Source organism: Bombus fervidus, chromosome 12 (genome assembly GCF_041682495.2).
Source record: "Bombus fervidus isolate BK054 chromosome 12, iyBomFerv1, whole genome shotgun sequence".
NCBI lineage: Eukaryota > Metazoa > Arthropoda > Insecta > Hymenoptera > Apidae > Bombus > Bombus fervidus.
In genome coordinates, this window is record NC_091528.1 from 5,020,743 (window position 1) to 5,041,576 (window position 20,834).

General features: G+C 28.7%; 2 protein-coding genes across 14 annotated transcripts; one reads left to right on the forward strand and one right to left on the reverse strand.

Annotated features, from left to right (window-relative positions):
• The first annotated feature begins 196 nt into the window (after positions 1 to 196).
• On the forward strand, positions 197 to 12,445 carry LOC139993357 (uncharacterized). 12 transcript variants are annotated; one of them, XM_074112001.1, is made up of 4 exons: positions 5,786 to 6,529; positions 6,803 to 6,844; positions 7,776 to 8,086; positions 9,145 to 12,445. In XM_074112001.1, the coding sequence occupies exons 3-4, from the start codon at positions 8,007 to 8,009 to the stop codon at positions 9,482 to 9,484; spliced, it is 420 nt and encodes a 139-aa protein (XP_073968102.1). In that variant the 5' UTR covers positions 5,786 to 6,529; positions 6,803 to 6,844; positions 7,776 to 8,006; the 3' UTR covers positions 9,485 to 12,445. The 12 variants fall into 12 exon arrangements, with proteins under 12 accessions (XP_073968107.1, XP_073968109.1, XP_073968103.1 ...); XM_074112006.1 differs by lacking the exons at positions 5,786 to 6,529; positions 6,803 to 6,844 and adding an exon at positions 197 to 844 and having other exon boundaries at positions 7,874 to 8,086; XM_074112002.1 differs by lacking the exons at positions 5,786 to 6,529; positions 6,803 to 6,844 and adding an exon at positions 4,076 to 4,418.
• A 394-nt stretch (positions 12,446 to 12,839) lies between these two features.
• Alpha-man-ib (alpha-Mannosidase class I b) lies at positions 12,840 to 15,972 on the reverse strand. Of its 2 annotated transcripts, XM_072014964.2 has the most exons (12): positions 15,792 to 15,972; positions 15,519 to 15,704; positions 15,244 to 15,411; positions 15,012 to 15,168; positions 14,755 to 14,940; positions 14,527 to 14,675; positions 14,252 to 14,440; positions 13,984 to 14,171; positions 13,755 to 13,881; positions 13,518 to 13,682; positions 13,300 to 13,449; positions 12,840 to 13,221 (listed from the first exon to the last, which is right to left on the reverse strand). In XM_072014964.2, exons 2-12 carry the CDS (start codon positions 15,615 to 15,617, stop codon positions 13,003 to 13,005), a joined length of 1,797 nt encoding a protein of 598 aa, XP_071871065.1. In that variant the 5' UTR covers positions 15,618 to 15,704; positions 15,792 to 15,972; the 3' UTR covers positions 12,840 to 13,002. The 2 variants fall into 2 exon arrangements, with proteins under 2 accessions (XP_071871065.1, XP_071871064.1); XM_072014963.2 differs by having other exon boundaries at positions 15,519 to 15,971.
• Between the last annotated feature and the right edge of the window lie 4,862 nt (positions 15,973 to 20,834).

Consider the following 20,834-nt stretch of genomic DNA (forward strand, 5'->3'; position numbering starts at 1 on the left):
CTTTACAAGATTTCATTCTCCTTCTTTATATTATCATTTAGCTTTTCTTTCAAGGTTTTGTTTCACAAGGTAAAAGCGATTATTAGTGGTTAATATCTGAATTGTTTTTTGCGTGATACTAAATAGCCCATCGAGTTTCTACTCTTTTAAACTGATTATGGTGTTCCTTCAGTAAGACTGTAGGATAGAACATTTGCCATTGGGCATTAAGTCATTAGTCGGTTTCGAGCCATCGAAGTGATAGGTGGAGTTGGGTTCGCTTCGTGCATTGTCATTGTACATTAATATTTTAGGATACAACAGTGAAATAACTTTGAATTATAGCTTTGATAACGATAAAATTCTTTTATCTTTTTTTTTTTTTTTAGTTTTAAAATATATCTTCATCATTTTTAGAACGATCTATGTTATATAATTAAATGTAATTACGATAATTAAATACAATTTACAAATTAGCATCTTTGTACGTGACTTGATGTTTAAAACAAGATAAATTTCGATGAAACATAACTGAAGTGAAAAAAGAAATATATGAAAATGATGTGACAATTGAAAAATTGTAAGACGGGAAAGTGATAATGAATGCATGCGAGAGCCTTGAATATCGAACGCGTAATCAGAACCGAATATCTATGCATGATCCAATAAGCCAAAGCAAAAGCAAAGAGACGATTTCATGAGACGAATGCAATGAGGAATCGTTGAGACGTCAACGACAACTGACTTTCAAGATCAACACCGACTTCCTTTTTCTGTCATGCGACAACTAGGGTACGATGAGAAACGGGACGATAACCACGCGTGCTGATGTTTACGCGGAAGAAAATCCTTGCACATCTGACAGGTAAACATTTTATTGTTACAAAAAAGTGATTAAGGGAATAATATGTCAGTTTTTGAGTTTGCCTTGTGATATTGTAACTTTATCATGTCATTAACATTCGTATCACCTCCGTTGAAATAATAACGTGGACAGCCGTCATGTTACTGCTGTGTCTCTGTGTACCCACACGTTGTATATTAGAATATTTATGTAATTACGTTTATCTTATACAATAATTTTGAATATTTTTAATAATTTTAAATATTTTGAATTTTTATCAAAATACACTGTTTATGAATACTTATTTATAACTTTTTATTGTTTATACTATTGTTGGATTCAGAGATATGATGTCTGACAGATATTTCTTAATTTTTGGATTAATTCTTGGAATAATTTTTGGATTCTGATTAATTAGTTATAAGAAGTAAATCTAAGAATTCTTTCTGGCACTTGTATATAAAACTAAGATCAAAGCCAATATATATGTAATTGTACATATTGATCTTATTTACATATTAAAAAATATTAGATATTAACGTATGACTCATATTTTGAAAATATTAATGGGATATGCTTGGGCTTACGGAACATTTAAACTTGCAAAATGCACAGAATGCATATAAAATAAAAAGGTGTTCAATATAATGTTCAATGTTAATGTTCAGTGTCCAATATAACGTTCCAAATTTAAATTATTCAAAGCATGGCACCGGTATAATATTTTAGAGAATTTGCATAAACATTCAGTGTCTAGTGGATTTTTAATCAAATTCGATTGATCGGCGGTCGTGCGAGTGTTACGAATCGAGCAACATAGGGAAATAATGTTTTAAAGTTCATGTGTATATTTAGAATGATTTGCATATCTGTTTTAGTGTAATCATAATTTATTAACGTCATATAGCTGTAGTAATTAATATGGATAATAACTATGAAAATGTTTGTATGGAATGTTTGTGTTTGACCTTCTGTCCATTTCATCAAATCTTAATTTTTCGTGTCAGACTCTTTGTGGTGTCTAGTAACTTCCACGAAGGTAAAGAAGTAATTTAATCTGTCATCTTTGAAGGTAAGCGGAATAAGCATGTAGAGCAATCTATGCACCAGTAATACGTGTTAAAACTACTTTCAAATATAAACATTCGTTTTCGTCTCTATAATTTCTATTTTTTATGAAAACAAAGAAAAACTAGATTTTTTGCATATATAGATATATGTATATAGGATTGAAACACTGCAGAATAATCTACTAATAGAGGTTCGAACTGCGTTAATAGAGAAAAAAAGGATTAAAACTAATATATTTAATCATAAACAGTTTATGTTCATCTTTCAATATATTATTATATATTAAAAAAGTGTACTTTCTGAAAAAATTGATTGAAAATTTCTTAATCATATGATATATTTAATAATTATACCATTTATTCGTATATACTCATGTTGTACAAGATCGAAATTTTATCTAAGTTTTATCTAATAATATGTCTAGTAAATTTTTTCGAAAGCTATTGACACAAAAGGTTTAATTTTTTCTTCTGTGCCCATCTTGCTTTAAAACCGGTTTTGTGTTGCCTTGCTTATATGTACATTAAAAGATGGAATAAGTCAAACTGAAGAGAACATGCTTCGGTAAAATCTCAATATGTATCGATTTAAAAAGGTTAATGATATTTTACGCAGAACAATACATTTGCAAACAAGTGTGATGAAATTGATATATCATTATCTCCACTTTTATAAAAATCCACAAATACTATTCACACTTTAAATACTATATTTATGTACAATTAATGTGTTGTAGAAAGAAAAAAAGAAAATAATTAGGATATTCTTTACTGTGTTTATTAAATAATTATCTCCAGTACCTTTTAATATTTTTTTTAATAAGTTTCATAGAGCGTTAAAAGGAACTTCATAACCACACACTGAGAGAAAAGGTTGGCCATGGTAAAAATACATCCGGTCCTTTTAATATATTAAGCAATGGGATATAGTAACAAGAAGAAAGGGTGCATTGGTCTCGACCAATATGTATCCAATCGTTTGTATTTTAAATTGTATCTACATAAATCAAATATCTTCAATTATTAAATTATACTAGTATATTATCTAAAAGAAAATCTATACTGTTGTGTAATGTGTAAAGAGAAATGAAAAATTTATATTTATTAAAAAAAAAAAAAAAAAAGAAAAGAAAGAAACATACGTATATTGTGATAGATAGATGATACATAAGTGATAGATTCAAAAGTCTACTGTGTGCGCATCTCATTAGTAGCATCCCGCGTTGTAAACAACCTTGTTTAATAAAACTATTATGTTCCCATTACATAATAATTAGAAGATACTCGTCTCTAGTGCTGCGATCATAATAGATCAACGTCACTAATAAATCCTTCTTAGTTGTATATTAATGGAATAGGTAAATGAAAATGAAACCAGATAATTTTTTTCGCAATTATGGACAAATTATAAAAGATCTATGTCACGTTCGAGAAGAAAGTTCGAGAGAATTAAAAGTTTTGCTAATCGCGCGTTTGCTATTATTGCGTGACTTGTTAGCGATCAACTTTTTTAATTCTGCTTCATTGACATTTTTTGCAAAATCACAAATTAACGACTTTTTGAAGTAATGCAATACTTTGAAGTCAACTCGTTTCGTCATTTAACTCTTCTACGAAATGACATAAGTTTGAAATGACTCTCGAGAACTTTTAGATGATACTGCCAAGTTTTGATTATGGAATCTTGAGATTCCATACGTTTGTGTCATTTATTCAAGCTTTTTACTCTTGTATCAGCTATTTTTTACGATAACTGCTTGCGTATTTTTTTCATTTACCACTAGCGTCATCTGAAATTAAATTGATACAAGAATTGTAGAATGAAATATCAGTAAAAAAAAGTTGCAGAATCTTAAAATCATTTTGTTAAGCGTTTAGCTATAAAATATTTTATGTAAAGTCAAAATTTAAACTATATAACGCCTGTATGATTTCCACAATAAAAGAAAATGGAAATATCCGCTTTGGAGAACTGCAAAAATTGTTTTCTAACAAAAATTAGCAAGGTCGAGTAAAAAATATTCTTAAACTATATTTTCGATAAAAAAAATTGCCCTCCATAATTAACTTATGCCAAAAAAATAATAAATTACCTAAATTAAACGTAATTTTATATAGAAAATAATTTTCCGACAAAAATTAACAAGCTCGAGTAAAAAATATTAAACTATATTTCTTATTAAAAACTAGCCGTCTATAATTATTTTATATCAAAATAATAATTTATTTAAATTAAATGTGATTTTATAAAATATGTACCCCACTGTGTGCCGTTCACCCGGCAAGCTTCGTCTCTACCTCACCTGCTCCCCCTTTAGTGTATACTTCGCTTGTCTCTTGCCAGTCTTTCGTGTGTCTGCGTGCTCGCCGCTCGTTGAATTCGAGATGCTATGTAATTTCGGTTCCGTGTACGGTCATTTGTGAACGTAAACAGGCGTAATCGAGCCAGTTCGTTTCAATAATTATCTTACTGATCACGAAGTTATGCGTTTTAAGAATCCGTTGCCACAGCGTGGCTCCTACGAGTAAGTTCAGCAAAAGCCGATTTCCCAGATTTCGAGGTTAAGCATTCTTTTCTCACCCTCGTTCTCCCGGTCAATTTCGATTCTCTAGTTCTCGTTTCTTTCCTTGTTCGCCGTTCAATTGATTTTACTTGAAACTTTTCTATATTTAGTTAGAAATATGCATACAGAACATTTACATGTATTTTTATATTTTCTCATTTATTAGAATAATTCATACAGAATATTTATATATAATATCTCTATTTTATTAAAAACATTTGTACAGAATATTTATATATAATATTACGATCTCGTTATCTTATATGTTTTCGTTTGCAAAATTTGAGAACGTAATACTGTTCATTCCGAAAAATTTTATTCTTTTAAAGCTGATAATTTTGATTAGTTTTATTCTATAGTTTCTGAGATAATTCCAATTGAAGATTAGAGATTTTAGCATTCATTGTAGCTAACTATAGAGAAAACTAATCCAGTAAGTGAATTGCCCTTCATGTTAGCAATGAGATAAGTGACTTCCAATTGCAATTACGAAAATTTGAGGGATTATAACAAGTATTTAATCTAATAGAGAATATTAGAGCATAATAATAATACTAAATATAAATCGAGTTAATTTGATTTAAATAATTCTTTTTTATTGATGGAGTACTACGGTAATTTTGTATGTAAACATATATTACAAAAAATAACTAGTTTCAATGTGACTATGTGATGAAACCTGTATATGAATAATTTCGTAAGACTTGTTTATTCCTTATATTCGTAATTCTAATAATAGATTTTTCGCTTATGTAATTTCTGAAAAGTGATACTAATCCCGCCTGCGGTTTTATGAAACTTTCATTCGATGAATATTCTTTTTAAGTTGTCCCCAATAAGATCCTTTTACTTTACAGATATTGTTATGTCGTATCGCGTATCAGAAGATTTCATTTGAAATACTTCATCAAACATAATTTATCCATAAAGTATTTATCATTACATTTCTTATATTGCAAACCAATGTTATCCTAACCAAATTTCTTAAAATTTCTTACAGTTGCATTTGTTTTCAATAATTCGTATATTTTATAATAATTTATTATGAGAAAGCAGTCATATATTCTGTAACGATGTTCTGAAAGTTCCTCTCGAGTTTCTCTACCTGAATCATTCTTCCGATCTTAGATTAAAAGGTAGGGGTGGTTTTCGTTGGAAGATACGTCCCTGTGGTCCACGTGAAAAGTACAGTTAGTCACGAAAGTCCTTCTACATTCCTTAAATTTTGAATATTATTACAAAGAGTTTACCTCCAGCAATTCTTTGGATTAATTGAGTTTTATTTACAAATTAACGAAAATTATGATATCGAATAAATTTTATGTCATTTTGTATCATTTGTAGATGTAAACTCTGTAAAAAAAGGTACGTTTTAAATCTCTTTTAACAAGTGGGATACATATACAAAATGGAATGTAGACAGCTTTTATAGGTGACTGTATATACACAATACCGCTTCGCTAAGGCTAACTGGCTAGTTATCGAGGGATGTATGTTTCTAGCAAATATCGAGTATCTCTCTTCTTCAGTGAATGACACTGACATACCGACACCTGACACATTTGTTTATTGTACTCACATACGGCAGACGTAACACCAGATGTCTCAAGAAGTGGTAAGGATAGAAATGGCCACCTAACGAAGCAAAATTCTATCCACTTAACGAGACACTACTGTTATACACGCGGGATGGGAGAGCATTAGGAGTAAGATCAAACAGTTCAACGTGGATTCTCGTAGCAGGAACTCTTCGTATTACGCGGCATACAGGATATTTCTATAAACAAATTCTTTCTTATTCGCAACAAATAATTTTCTATATATATATTAACGAAATTTTAGTAACTTTACTAATGCAAATACTAAAAGCAATTGTTAAACAATGTTTGTGCTAGTGACTGGTGGATGTATAGATGAATCTTGACATAGATGTGAAGTTTTGTGGTTTTTGTGATGCTGGGTTTTTTTATAGAGATAAGATAGATTTCTTCTTTTATTCTATTGTCTTTGATTGTAATGGTTATATCACCATTGCACAAACTATTAATGACATAGGGAGAAAACGGAAAAAGGTTCACAGTTTGCTATGTACATTGTTTGGTGTTCTTTTAAATATTGTAACAATTCAATTGTGTAGGATTTAAAAATAGTTGTTTTCCCTAGTTATTTTTGTCACTTACTTAAATGAAGTGGTTTTAATTAAATTCTGCCTTTTCCTTATTCCTTACTCTTCAGCTTTATTGTTAGAGTTTGATGAAATAATGTATTAAAATGATTAATTATTTTATACAGTAATACAGAAAGTATATTTATAATGAACTCTTTTTCCGGTTAACGAACAATAGTGATTCGAATATCGAGATAACTATCGATGTTATCGAATTATCGTAAGTAGAATTAAAATGATACGGCGATTTTCTGTCGATCTTTTTATCGATTATTTCTATATGACTCAAAAAGTAATATATACATACATAATTTATAAAGTAAAGTAAGATTGTCTGTCTTGAACATGCTAATAAAACCATATTTCTGTTATTTATTCATTACGATCAGCTTTTTTTCCGTGATGTAACGTCTTTTTATGCCTGCTTTTTTCTTGTGAAAATGTTTCTTGTAACTTTGAACTTTGTTCTTGTAAACCTTCAAACGCGAATAAATGTTACATCTTGCAAATCAGGTATGTAATGTTATCGTATATGAAGGTGATTTTTTATTTTTTTGTTCAATGAAATTTTAATTAGTAAATAAAAATTTATTGTCGAGTAGTTCAATAATTTTGATTACAAAATTTCTAATTTCATACTTTGCATGTGAAAGTCACCGTGTTTCACATAAACGTGAATGCATAAACCGGAGCTCGGTCGTTTTATTCTAAACAAATATATTTCAATGGACAATGCATGTAGTTAATCAATAAAAGCTGCTGTCATATAATTAATCTTGATTAGCTGCAAGAATTTATTTGCAGCAGTATCTTCATTTTTTCGTTCTTGAAGTAACAATTACGTGGCTTTTATTCTCCTAACAATAATTTTCTTCTATTTTTTAATTTATAGTAATAATAAAAGTAAGATATAATTTATTAATATTTCTTAACTATTGTCGTTGGGCTATTGAGGACTATAACAATTTAGGGTTGGATTATTTAATTTTTGTAATCTATCATAAATTGCTATGGTCAACTATAATCCAACGATACTATTTTGGGATTAAATCCAAAATCTCATAAATATTTTCGATATAGAACAATAAATTTAATGTTTTCATATTAATTTGTTTTCTCCATCGTAATACTGCATGTTTAAACGCCAAAAGGAGGAAAATTTAAGTTTCGTCGTTTTGCTCGATTGATATGTACGAAAAATCGATAACGCAAACTGTGATCAGTGATGTGTGAACTTGGAATAAAACAGGAGGAGAGGTGTGACGCTCTATTCGCAGCGTTGATGGAAAAGGATAAACGATTCGAAAGACAAATCTCGAGGCAGCAAATTTTTACGTGAGATGGCATGATTCTAATCAGTTGAAATCTGAGATATCCACAAAATGGCGAAGCAAATATCTTTTTATTCCACTCTGACGTCTGAAGAAAAGAATAGAATGCAACCGTGTTTGAAAGCTAGGTGGTATGTGTCCTCTTCTTTACACTTTCTATGAAGTACTTAAAGAGAAGAGAGGGAGAGAGAAAAAGACAGAAACCCTTTGTAACGTAAATGAAAGAATGCCTTCAGTGTATTCGTCCATATTATCATCATTATTACATACTTTTGTACCGAATATTTAGTTTTTTATTTTGTTTATTTCCCAAAGTAAAGTTGCTCTCTAATGATTGTATAATTGCAGATTATATAGTAGTAATACATAAAGATCTATGTAGTAGTAATTCTGTTGTCGCGCAATAAATCGCAAGATACGTAGTAATCGTGATGCAATTCATTCAAGAAAACAAGTATTCAGTGTACCTCGAATTAAATAATGATTTTTTAGGTGCATTGCGATAAGCACGAGTAAGACTAACTTGAGTTGAATAGTAAAGAGACCAGGGTCAACTGCGTGACGAGCCTGAATAACAGAGCACCAGTTGACCACATCAATGGGGCGATGTATAACTTGAATTTAACTTACAGAAATCTTTAATGTATACACCTTTTAAGTTTTCCTATAGAACTTTTCATGAGTATCAGTCCTAGGTCTTCATGTCTCATACGCTAAGGAAGCGTCGTTTCTCAAACTCAAATGAGCCTGATCAAAATTAAAATTTATACCATATTCTCTTACATCGTAATCGTTTTATTAAAATGAAAATATAAGCAAAATAATTTTATATTTTTCCATTTGAAAAATTTTTTCTACATCGAAAAATGTTTGATTTTAGGTAGAATTAACCCTGGAATGGCACACTGAGGTCTTTTATGACCCCAGCAGGATATTCATTTTGGTTACTTGTAGATAAAGAGGTTGTTTAACTTTTTTTCAACATCTGAGCTTTATAACTAAACTATATATTTCGAAAACATTTTAGTGGATCTTTGCAAAATTGTTTACATATTTTAAATGTACACCTCTAAATGACCAAAATATGTCTGTTGTAGACGTAAAATCACTGTGTCATTCATGAGTTAAAATGAAACATTTAGGTTAAAGTAGAGATTGAAAAGAATATCTAAAGAAAGTTTTGTTTCAGTGTCATCATGTCCAATGATTCACCCCCACCGCTGCAGACTTCTATACCTTTGGTAGATTACGATGTACCAGATGAAGCGCGTCCTGGTAAGATCACACCGACCACACCTACTACTCCGGTAACGAGTAAATTATCGAATACCGACACCGATACGGAGATGATTGAGAATGCAGTACCGATCACGCAGACCGTACTGCCCGTTCCCGAGCCACAGCCGAAAATTGAGAGGAATGGAATCGACTCGGAGGCGACAAAACCAGTCACTCAACCCGAAAACGACTCCTGCGTTGTAGATTGTATATATTTCACGCAGCAGTGTTGCGAGTGTGTAATACTTTAACAGCCAGAATTCTTCTCGCGTTGAGCAATCATTTTATATTCATTTCACGATTTAACATGGTTACGAAAAGAATGTCAATTATATGGAATTATTTTCCCATCGAATTATTGAGCTTTGGTGGAATTCCAATAATTCAGGCTGCCAATCGAATGATTAATTCCTAAATATTGTTAAATGTCTATATTGCATTTAAGAAATGTATGCTCATCTCGGATTTTCTACATATTACTAAGAAAAGAGAAAGATCTGAAATATATGTTAGGAACATATTTTGGGAATGATAAAATTTTGATATGATAATTGAAGAAACCAATATTTTTATAAAATAATTATTTATTCTGTAAAATTTACGAAGTACATGAAACGGAAAAAGTTGGAATCTTATAGTTAAGGTATATATTAGATCTGGAAAGTATGTGCATCATTTTTAATATAACAAATTGATCAATTATCTTATAATTATAAGAATTTAATCGCTGATATTTCATAGACTGTTAAATTTCATTCCAATTTATAAAATTTATATTTTTAATCAAATGTAGTCATGTAAATGTTAAAGAAAAATTATTTGGCTGTAAGTCTTAACTGAAAGCAATGAATTTAATCTTATAGAAAAATTCTGCATGATAGTTATCCATGCATTCCTATTTTTACATAGTGATATCATATTAGTCTTTAAGTGCTTCATACATTATTTCAAACAAAGCATTAAAAGGTAATAGTTTATATCAAAAATAGATTATTAACTTATAGTATTTTCTTCTTAAAAATCATGCAATGCCACTAATTATATATATATATATACATATGTATATATAAATAATATTGGAATATGTACAAGTTCGTTACCCATACATATTGTTCCATTATAAAATTAAAGAGAATGAAGAGATATAATGCTAATTATCCTTAAAGACTGCTTAAGTGCCGTAAATTTATTTAAATATTAAAACTTCATTGTGTAGGAGATTTGATTAAAAGCACAAATTTACTTGAATAAAGTCAATATCCTACAAAATAATATTTTACATTCATAAATAGTATAAAGTCTTAAGGTATCACATAAGGAACAAATTGTACATAAAAGTTGCAATTTATACAAATAAGAGAGAGTATGAACAAATTTGATACATTCTTATAATTACACCTGTTATACTTTGAAAATAATCGTGTAAACCAAAACAATATGATCAAATTATTTTGAACAAAAAGTGATAAAAATGATATATCTTGTAAATATATTCCAAAATGATATTGTATAGATGAAAAGCACTGCTGTGGCCTCATAATTAATATCAGTTCAAAAGGCTTTACAAAACTCACATTTATACAAATTTCCTATTTGTATAAGTAATTGATAAAAAGTAAATGTAAGAAATTTAACTATTATAAAATTTCCAAATTCTACTTTTTATAATAACAAATTATATTTCATTAATATATAACATTGAGGTACATAGATATAATGAAATTATTTGACAAATTATATATAATTGTATTTTATATAAGAAATGTATATTCATACAGTTTACTTTTCAATGGCATTAAAATTTTTTAAACATTACTAAAAATATGAATACATATTGTCGATTGTCTTGCAAGTAGAATATATTTAAATAATAAAAAGTAACATAAAGTGCAATTTAATAATCCACAATAGTGTAACATATGTAGCTGACTTAATTAGTTTTATTACTATTACTACTACTACCACTACTATTACTACTACTACTATTTATATTTTCCCTGTGAAATGAATTATGCTTGTTGTAAAGTGGAACAAACATTGTATTGTACAACATAATCGAAAATATGTACACTTGAAGAATGAGACCGCCAAACAAATATATATATATATACATATGTATTAGAAGGATAAAATTTATGTTCATTACTACTTTTAGATAATTTTATCAAATGCTTAGTAACATTGAAGTTACCTAAATTTGTATACTGCATGGACAAGTATGCATGTCTAAAAATAATATCCTAACTTGGTTCTAAAAATTTAATCAAGTTTTTAAATGGAAAAATTGAAAACTTTATTTTTCTTAAAAAAATTTCTTCTTGAGGATACCATATTTTGTATAACATTCTATATACAAGTAAAAATAAATCATTAAAAAATCCAGTTTAGTTTACATAATTTACATAATTTCAAAGATTATGTGAGATGTATACATGTGAATAGTTTAAATTTTTATCCCATAATGTTTCGTAATTTTTTGTAATTTAGAAGTAGAATTGAAAGTTTCATCTCTTTAATGTAAAATAATTATACTGATAATACGCAATTAAATCTACATTAATATCTTCACTAAATGTTGATAGTTCAGTACTATCTCAATAACTTTTTTATAAATAAAGCAGCTATATATTTTGTGATATATTTTCATGATATATCTCTTAGTATCTTAATTTATTGATTGCTCTTGTTTATTTCAATAATATCTATAACAGTGATGTAAAATTTTTTGTTAATATTTTATACAAAAAATGTGCAATAAATAAGGCTTAAATTATGATGAAAAATAATGAGTTGAGATTACTATAAATTTTTAGTTACAATTCAAATTGTTCAGTATACAATATACATGTATTTTGTATAGAATATTTTATTATAAAGATATTTCTATAATAAATTCTAAAAAGTAATAGAACGCCCTAATCATCAATTTATATCACTTAGTAATAAATTAACCTTTGTTTTCAAGTATCATATATATTTATTAATGAATTACTTTAACTAGAAGAACTAAATATTAGATTATGCAAAAAAATAGAATATTGCACATTTGTTAACAAGAAAAAAGAAGAAAAAAAGAGAAGGAGAAAGAAAAAATTTGACTAGGATTTCTAGGAGTAAAGTATAAGTAACTTTTCTTATTTGAAGGTTGTATCACTTTAAAAATTTTTGTTTCATTAAATATTGTAACAGAGATTCCTATCTTTTTTATTTTTTTAACTAAATAATGTAGATGATTTGTATTATTATGTTGCAGTTAAATGATTCTGTAAATATATGAAGTAATTCCACTTGTCTTAAAAAAAGAAGGATTTGGTATATCAGGCTAGGTAAGAGAACATTTTCAACTTTTTTTTTTAAATATTGTACTCAACAATTCTTATACACTATCAAAAGTGTGATTTGGAATATGTTCTGTATTGTTTTTATTAAGTTACTTGTCATGAAATAGATTATAACGATCAATTCGAAAATACACCTTTGAATTGGGAAATCAGTAAAAAATTGAGTAGAAACAGTCAATCACTAGCAGATGCATAAGTTCTGTGAATAATGGACAAAAAATGCTTTTATGAAAATGTAATGTTTAAGAACTATCCCTAGAAGATTCTGTAGCCTAAAGTGAAGATCTATTTCGTATTTTAAAGTACATTAATTCGACTAATTTCTTATCTGTGTATGACATCAGGATATCTATTCACTGGCCTCAAAAGGTATTTAAGATTTCTCTAATGGTGCAAATTTATACATGAAATTTTGTGACCAAACTTGATTATGATTCGTATATGGGTAGTGGATGTCCTTCAGAATTGAATACCCATCTATCCAAATCTATTAATTGCCTTGTATCATCAAACAACAAGTATAAGTATTTCAAAGTTTCAGCAAACCAAAAACTTTCTGTCATATCTTTTTGTGGTGTATTATAAATGATCCTTACATTACCAATGCTGGTGTATCCCTTTTCCACTTTCGTATAATTTTCAAAAGCCTATTAAATTATACATATATATGTATAACTGAGAACACAATAAAAGTTTCATATTTCAGTTTTTACACAATTACTTACTTGGAATATTTTCCACCCCCAATCTTGAAATGTTTTATTTCCAGTAAAATACCACATGTAGAAAAGACTTTCAATAAACTCTGGTCTGAGTAAATTATGTGCATCATTCATCTTCACATACATATCCATTGATTTTTCTCCATTTGAGTTCTAAAATTATAATATCCTCGTATCCTTTTATGATAACCTTTATTCAAGTAAATAACTATTATAATTACCTCCGTATTAAAGTACGTGATTTCTGGAGCGAGAAACGTGGGTTGAATCGCGTACGTTTGATAACAAGTTTTTACGATTTCATTAGCTAAATCCATATGATCAGACGATAAACCATGATGTACTCCTAAAGCTAATGTACCTCCCAAGTAACATGTAAGGTGATCCTATAAATACAGCCATTATCAATAACATACGACATATTAAATTGTTAAAAATGCTTTTATTTAAAATTTTACCATTTTTGGTGTTATTTCTTTATGTGCTCCAACTAGCTCCGCTATGAAAAGATACTTATTAATTGCTGTACGTTTTACTAAGTGTTTTTGAGTTCCAGCAATACCTAACAGATAATCATCTCGTAGGCTAAAAGCATTTACAAATTTGAATGATTATCATAAATTCATGAGACAAGTTCAAGAACAAGAAAAACAAATTCCCAATGAATAATAATAATGAAATACTAACTAATTAATAGTCTTCCCAGTTTGAAGCCACTGTTTCAATAAATACTCGTAATAACTATCACCACGAGCGCCAAGCGTAATTGTTGCATGATCTCTAAATTGTCCAGTATTAGCGTTAATGAAAATGGGTACTAAACCATCGTATTTTTCTAACTGGTGTACATGTTCTGAAACTTTTGCTACTGCTTCCTGAAGGATAACAATCGCATACTTTCTTATGTATAATGCAAATAATAACGCATTCAGAGCTAATATTTATCCGTAATTACCTCGAATTTAGGGTCTCCTGTACTACGACTTAAATCACGAAATTCCAACTGAATGGAAGTAACTTCGCTTGTACTACTATCAGGACCCCATTTAGGACCATGCGCAGTTTTAGTACCAAGATTTACGTCGGAATAAGGAACACCAGATGAAGTAGAAAACGCTGGCATCATACGTTCCCCTAACGCTGTCTACGATTTATAGTACGTAAATTTTTATAGCTAAATTTATTTCAGTAATATATCATTCTAACTTTAAAAAATCAGAGACAACTTACAGCCTTACTTAAGAAAATCTTGTCACCTGAAAGATGATATGCGGATAATAGACCTCCTAATACTCTAATCGTAACTTCAAATAAATTAACATCTCTGTTTGAAGTAAACACTAAATTTTTCTCAACCCATAGTTTGGCTTCTAAAAATTCTGTAGATAAAAGGTAAATATTATTAGTTTTATGGATGTTTCTTAATTCTATATAGAATATATAGAACATGAATATTACCATTATTTAAGCCCATTATGTACATAGTATCAAGAGAATCTACTATAGTAAGCCCTAAGCCAAACCATTCATAGTACTTTCTTGATATTGGTTTCACATTATCATATCCCCAAGCATATTCTTTATATCCATTCCATGAATGTTTAAATGCTGCAACTACAGCTTTTTGTCTATTATTTTGTGGTCCTAAAAATAAATAATTATAATTTTATTAACAAAATCAGCTTAACAATTATGTTACAAATATATAAAGTTACCATTAAATTTAAGTGTGTTCGGCTTAGGTTGAGGTGGTTCTCCAATTTGATCATCATCCACCTGGTTTATTTCTGGTTGGAATTCAGGTTCCTCAATGACCTCCCCACCTCCCTTATGTTCCTGATTTACATTATCTACTACAATATCTTCTACTGGCTAGAAATTATATTTTTTGAGAATATAAAAAGACATTCTCTTAAACAACAATAGTATTTATTGAAATAAACATACCTTTTCATATTTAGGAGTATCTTGCACTACCTCTATGTTATTGTAATCACTTTCATCTAAAACTCCATTTTTGTTATCGCCAGGTAACAGATAAAATATAACTAATATGATCGTAATGACTATAAAGTAAAGAATATTTCTCTGAAACCTTGACAATTGATTCCATTGCTGAAGAAACAAAAGATTTTTAGTTTTACACTGAGAGCAATTTTTTAATAAAAATTTTAAAGAAATCTATAGTATTTGTCTAGGTAAAGAATACTTTAATGACTTACCCTCCAGAGACTACGTGATGATCCTCGCGAGAATGTTGCACTATCCTGGATATTTAAACTGATATAATCCGATTTTCCTAGATCCTTCGACGGAAACATATTTCGTTAGAGGTTATGTTGTTCTGGCGAACGCAATGATAATAAGAGCCAGAACACTTTAAAAAATAACGATCCCACGACTGTTCACTAATTATAAAGGTCTTCATTTATATTGTTCGTGTTAAACATAGTTGGTAATTATTCATCCGGTAAACCGTAGTAAGACAAACTCACCGTGCGAATACCGCGAATCATTGATGCCGTGATGTCAAACTCTGTTATATTACGATTACGATTACAAATATTGATAACTGTAAGCTATAATTTTAGCAATACCGTATTATATACACATTATCATATTTTATACGTGTACGTTGCTTTAATCAAATTTTATTGTATTATAATCTAATCAGTAGATTTAATAAATTAGTAATGTGATACTTATACGAGTAATGAATGATTGACATTACATTGTAGTATTAAATCATATTAAATACTAATGATTTACGAATGATTTATAGTTTAATATGAATTAACAAATGTTTAATATTAAGTAATTATAGCTATATGTTTGTAAATAGTGTTCTATTTTTTTAAGATAAAGGAGTGTATATTGTAAATGACACAGAATAAAGTAAAAGAAAGTCTATACTTAATATTGATTGATCATTGTTAACGTTCTTGTTAGATTGATATTTCCACTTGATTTTAATTTTCTAATTAAAATCAATAATAAATTCTAATAAATCATTAATAAAGTAAGGAATAACTTATTGATAACAGTCAATATTACATTAACAATATACTGGTACCCGGGCATTCCTTTAGAGTGCAGTCACTGATTTAATTCAAGGTAAGTATTTTATTTGTTATCAATCATTATTAGAATAAGTATTTCTATTTCATATATAGTGTTCTGGCTAAAAATCGAGAAATGTTAACAAGAATATAGAATGAGCAAGGAGATATCTCAGACGGTGTTAGATAAGGAAAGTAATAGTGTGTGACAAGGACAGAAATACTTTTCCGCCTAATTTATTGAATATTCGTTAATTACTAATTATTTTTTTCTGGGAAAAATTCGTCTATTCGTCTCTGATGCACTGATATATATTCTATCTATATTCGGTAGTTTAGTGCTCTGATGATACGTAGCTGAGCCATCTGCGCCCTGGTGGCGGAAAGAGGAATTCAAATTTGAAATTAGACCATTTCACGTGGTGTCATAGTGAAAGCTGACAGGAATTGCAGAGAACTCATAAATGTGAAAAATTTCATATATAATACAAAGTTATTGCTTCGAAATAGTAAATATCGCAATTCGGTTTATTTTATATTTATAATCTAATACAATTTAGTAGCAATTTGTCGTTATTCAATATGAATAGACGCGATTACTAGTTTTCAATGAAAGTTATCTACATCGAGAAGTACAAATCGCATATTAGAATGAAATTCTTCACTTTTTTCCTTCATTTCGTGTGATTCTCTGTGTAACAGTTGAATAAAGTCGAATAGGAAACAAGTTTGGAAGAACTTGTAGAATTGTTCCGTCTTCTTCGATTTCAATGATTTTGCAACATATCGTAAAGCCTAACATTTTGAACTATCTTTCCCTATACATGTAATCGTCAGCTGGCCTTAGTTTTCAAGATATTCGTTATAGTCGTAAAATAAAATGTATTTTTTTTTAATATTGAAGCCCTCAAGGTACTGTCGTTTATGTTTTTCTAATAAACGTCGCAATTAGAGACTTGTTTGGATAGTTCTGCTCATCGCATTATTAGAACATTGTGCAGCTTTGTTTAACTGACAAAAATAGCCATGTTGTATTAACACGAAAATATACTTGAAATTGTAATGACGGACATCCAAAGTATCAATTTTAAAAATCAGTTTTATTACAAAATATTCATAAATATTTTCATATTTCATTACTATTAATGTCATATTTTTTGACCTGTGACAAGTAAATAATGGTTAGCTGTAGTTTTGAAATAGTAGTATTTTCCAAACAAATGCTCGATAGAAAGAAGAAGAAAAATATGATATAGAATATTTTACTTCTTTTGTTGTATTGCCTTCCTTTAATAAAGTTTTTCTTTCAGAAAATTTTTGCGGTCGCGCACGATGCGATCGGTAAAGTCGATAGAGTTTGATTTTTAGAGCACAATAGCTCTCATTTAATTTAATTATAATAATCAAACGCGAAATTCAAGTCAGTATATTTTCGCAAGTTTGTTACCAAAATGGACGCGTTAACAGCTTGTTTTTTGTATCATTTTGTTTTAAACATTCGCTTTCGGTATTAAAGTCGCAAGTTCCGCAAGAGTATAAAACCTCTTCTGGATCTCCTGGGTGTGTGCATATTATACTTCAATTTATTTTATTATTCATATTTTACTTGAATTACTTTTAATTTCTATTAAAATAAAAGATTTTTAATATCGAAATACACAATAAAAATGTTGAATATATATATATATATATATTCCAGCTTTCTATCTATTAATCAATTTTGTTTAGTCAAGTGACAATGTATACGTGCAGATATCTTCGTTTCAGATTCATTTTTCAAAAATTCGTCAAAATGATATCAAATCATTTGTGTTTACCTTTTATACCTTTTACGTTCATTTCACTGTTCAGCCTAACGTATTGTTTTCTGTTTTGAAACATAATATGTCTATTATTGAAAACATATCCTTAAGTGTAGGTGTTCCAGGAATTTGACGAATCCTATTCGTGTATGCACGGATAGTCAACAACTCCATCCCCTCCCACTCCTCCCCAACCAAAACTCGTTGGTTAATTCGCGGTACGGGGTGTCAGTTTAGCGTGGACAATCAGAGGAATTAGACGTATGTGCACCCGTATCACTTCGTGATAGGTGGCTTTGGCACTTTGGTAGACATTTTTCTACCGTTCAAATTCCCACTATCATTACTTTCATTTAATTGTACGTTTTTTTTCAATACTTCGTTATAATCTATTATTTAATTATCTTTGTTTCTTTGATTGTCTTTTCGGTTGCCTCATTTGCCGGTAGCTCATACAATGAGTTTTCGAAACACAATTTGACCATAATCATTTATTTATTTTCAAATAATTTATTCTTTTTATACATTTGTTTTAATATCTTGCTCTTTTTCTGTGTATTACAATTATTACAGATTACAATTATTTGATTCCGAGGGAAGCTTTGATATATCAGAGGGATGCTGCGAAATTTGAAAGGACGGGATGAAAGTCAAAAGGACACCATGGTGACTAACGATAAATTTAATAACTTTTCGTCGAAATGTGGTAATATTTTATTTAATTTAAGGGTTTAATTGGGTAATTGGTAATATTTATTCACTATACAATTAACTTCATTTTTTATAAATATTTCGTGATATTAACATAATTAATATCTAATATAACAAATTCTAAATTCACGGTTTACTAAGAATACTAAGATGAAAAAGGCAAGATTAAAGAAATTACTTTTGTCTTTCGAATACATTAATTTATGTTTCCGAAGAAATTGAACAGGTTGTTTAACATAAATTTGATATAGATTCTCTCAATTCTGTTTCATTTGAGTAAGAAATTCAAATAACTTTTTCATTTTGCTTCGTTATTTGTAAATTGTCTGTAATATAATATTAACTATTAATTTCGTTTTTTTCAATAACTTTTATTACATTCGAGAAAGTACGTTATCACAGACAAGTTTGAACAGGTTCCGCGCATCGTGTTTTTTTCGTATTGCGCAGCTTTGTTTAACGGTTAGAAAAAGTGTGCCATGTTGCATTAGAATGAAGTCACGTAATGCATAAAATATTTGAAGCTGTAATTTCATTCAATTTGGCGGGTAATTTTTACAAATCAATCGTATCATGAAATATTCATATATATATACACATTTGACAATAATAAAAAATGCTTTGAAAAATATTTTAAATAAACTAACGATATATTGTCTTTCATATTCTTGGTATGATACTTACATGTATATTTTCTTGATATGCTATATGATTCTACCTATGGTAAATAAATAATTAGTAATTCTAAAAAGCAGTATTTTCGTAAACAAACACTCGACAGAAAAAAGAAAAAAATTTCTTTTCCCTATCCCTTACCTTTAATAAAGTTTTTCTTTCAGAATATTTTTGTGACCGCGCGCAATACGGTTGGTAGAGTCAGTGTTTGCTGCGTTAAATCATATTTAATATTGACTTAGAGCATAACAACTTTAATTAAATTTAATTATAATAATCAGACGCGGAATTAGAGTCAGTGTGTTCGCCGATTGTCATTTGACTTAAACGGACGCGTTAATAGTCTATTATTCTTTTTCTTTTTTTGTTAAACATTCGTTTTCGGTAGTCGAGTCGCAGGTCTCGCAAGAGGATAAAGCCTTTTCTGGAACTCAAGAATGTAAGTTTTTCATACATTGCATTTTAATTTATTTATCGAACTAAAATTTTAAAATTTTGCTGTTGAAATACGCAATAAAAATGTTTGATATCGTTCAGAAATTGGTAGCGTCACAATTTCTAAGTCTATCATTATTGTGTTAAAATTCCACTTTTTATATAGTAATTAAACTTTATTAAAATTTCAAATCTTTTTATTATTAAAATTTCACGTTTGAATAGATTTTTATTTTTCATCGTTTTGAGTTTTCTAACAATCACAAGGACGTTTTCAAGAACAACATACTACTTATCATGTTTTGTTACAGGTTTTTCATAACTTCCATCTTTTTCCTCTTCTTTGGGAAGGATGTAGCAGTATTTCAAATTTAAACATGTAAGGATCTTTGCACATTGTATTTTATTAATTTTATTCCTTGTATTTCATTGTAATTATTATTAATTGAAAACTAAAATCTGGTTTTAAATTTTTATATTAGAATTTTAATTTTTATTCTAATTATAGTTTATAGAGTTTCATATTTTATTATGTTAAATTTTTTGATCAACCATCGCTGTATTTTTCAAAATAAATTATAATAATTCATATTTTGTTAAAAGTATGCCACTTCTTCCCATTCTTCCTGTTCCCTGGAAAATACCTCGTGGTGTTTCAAAAGCCAAAAAATGTAAGTAACTATCTGTTTTGTATTTTATTTAAGCCGATTTCTTATATTTCATGATAATTACTTAATAGTTATTAAAAAATAAAATTTGATTGAAAATTTGACAACTTATAAATTTTTCATTCCTAAATTGAATATTAGAAAAAAAATTTATTTAGTAGAAATTAGTCTTTTATCATTTCAAACTT

What these genes read in the sequence shown, in the direction of transcription:
- LOC139993357 (XM_074112006.1), top strand. Translation starts at nt 8,007, where the DNA reads ATGGCGAAGCAAATATCTTTTTATTCCACTCTGACGTCTGAAGAAAAG. An exon ending in CCGTGTTTGAAAGCTAGGTG is followed by an intron (nt 8,087 to 9,144) that starts GTATGTGTCCTC and finishes GTTTTGTTTCAG; the next exon opens with TGTCATCATGTCCAATGATT.
- Alpha-man-ib (XM_072014964.2), bottom strand. Translation starts at nt 15,617, where the DNA reads ATGTTTCCGTCGAAGGATCTAGGAAAATCGGATTATATCAGTTTAAAT. An exon ending in CAGGAGACCCTAAATTCGAG is followed by an intron (nt 14,172 to 14,251) that starts GTAATTACGGAT and finishes GTTATCCTTCAG; the next exon opens with GAAGCAGTAGCAAAAGTTTC. An exon ending in ACTGGGAAGACTATTAATTA is followed by an intron (nt 13,882 to 13,983) that starts GTTAGTATTTCA and finishes AAATGCTTTTAG; the next exon opens with CCTACGAGATGATTATCTGT.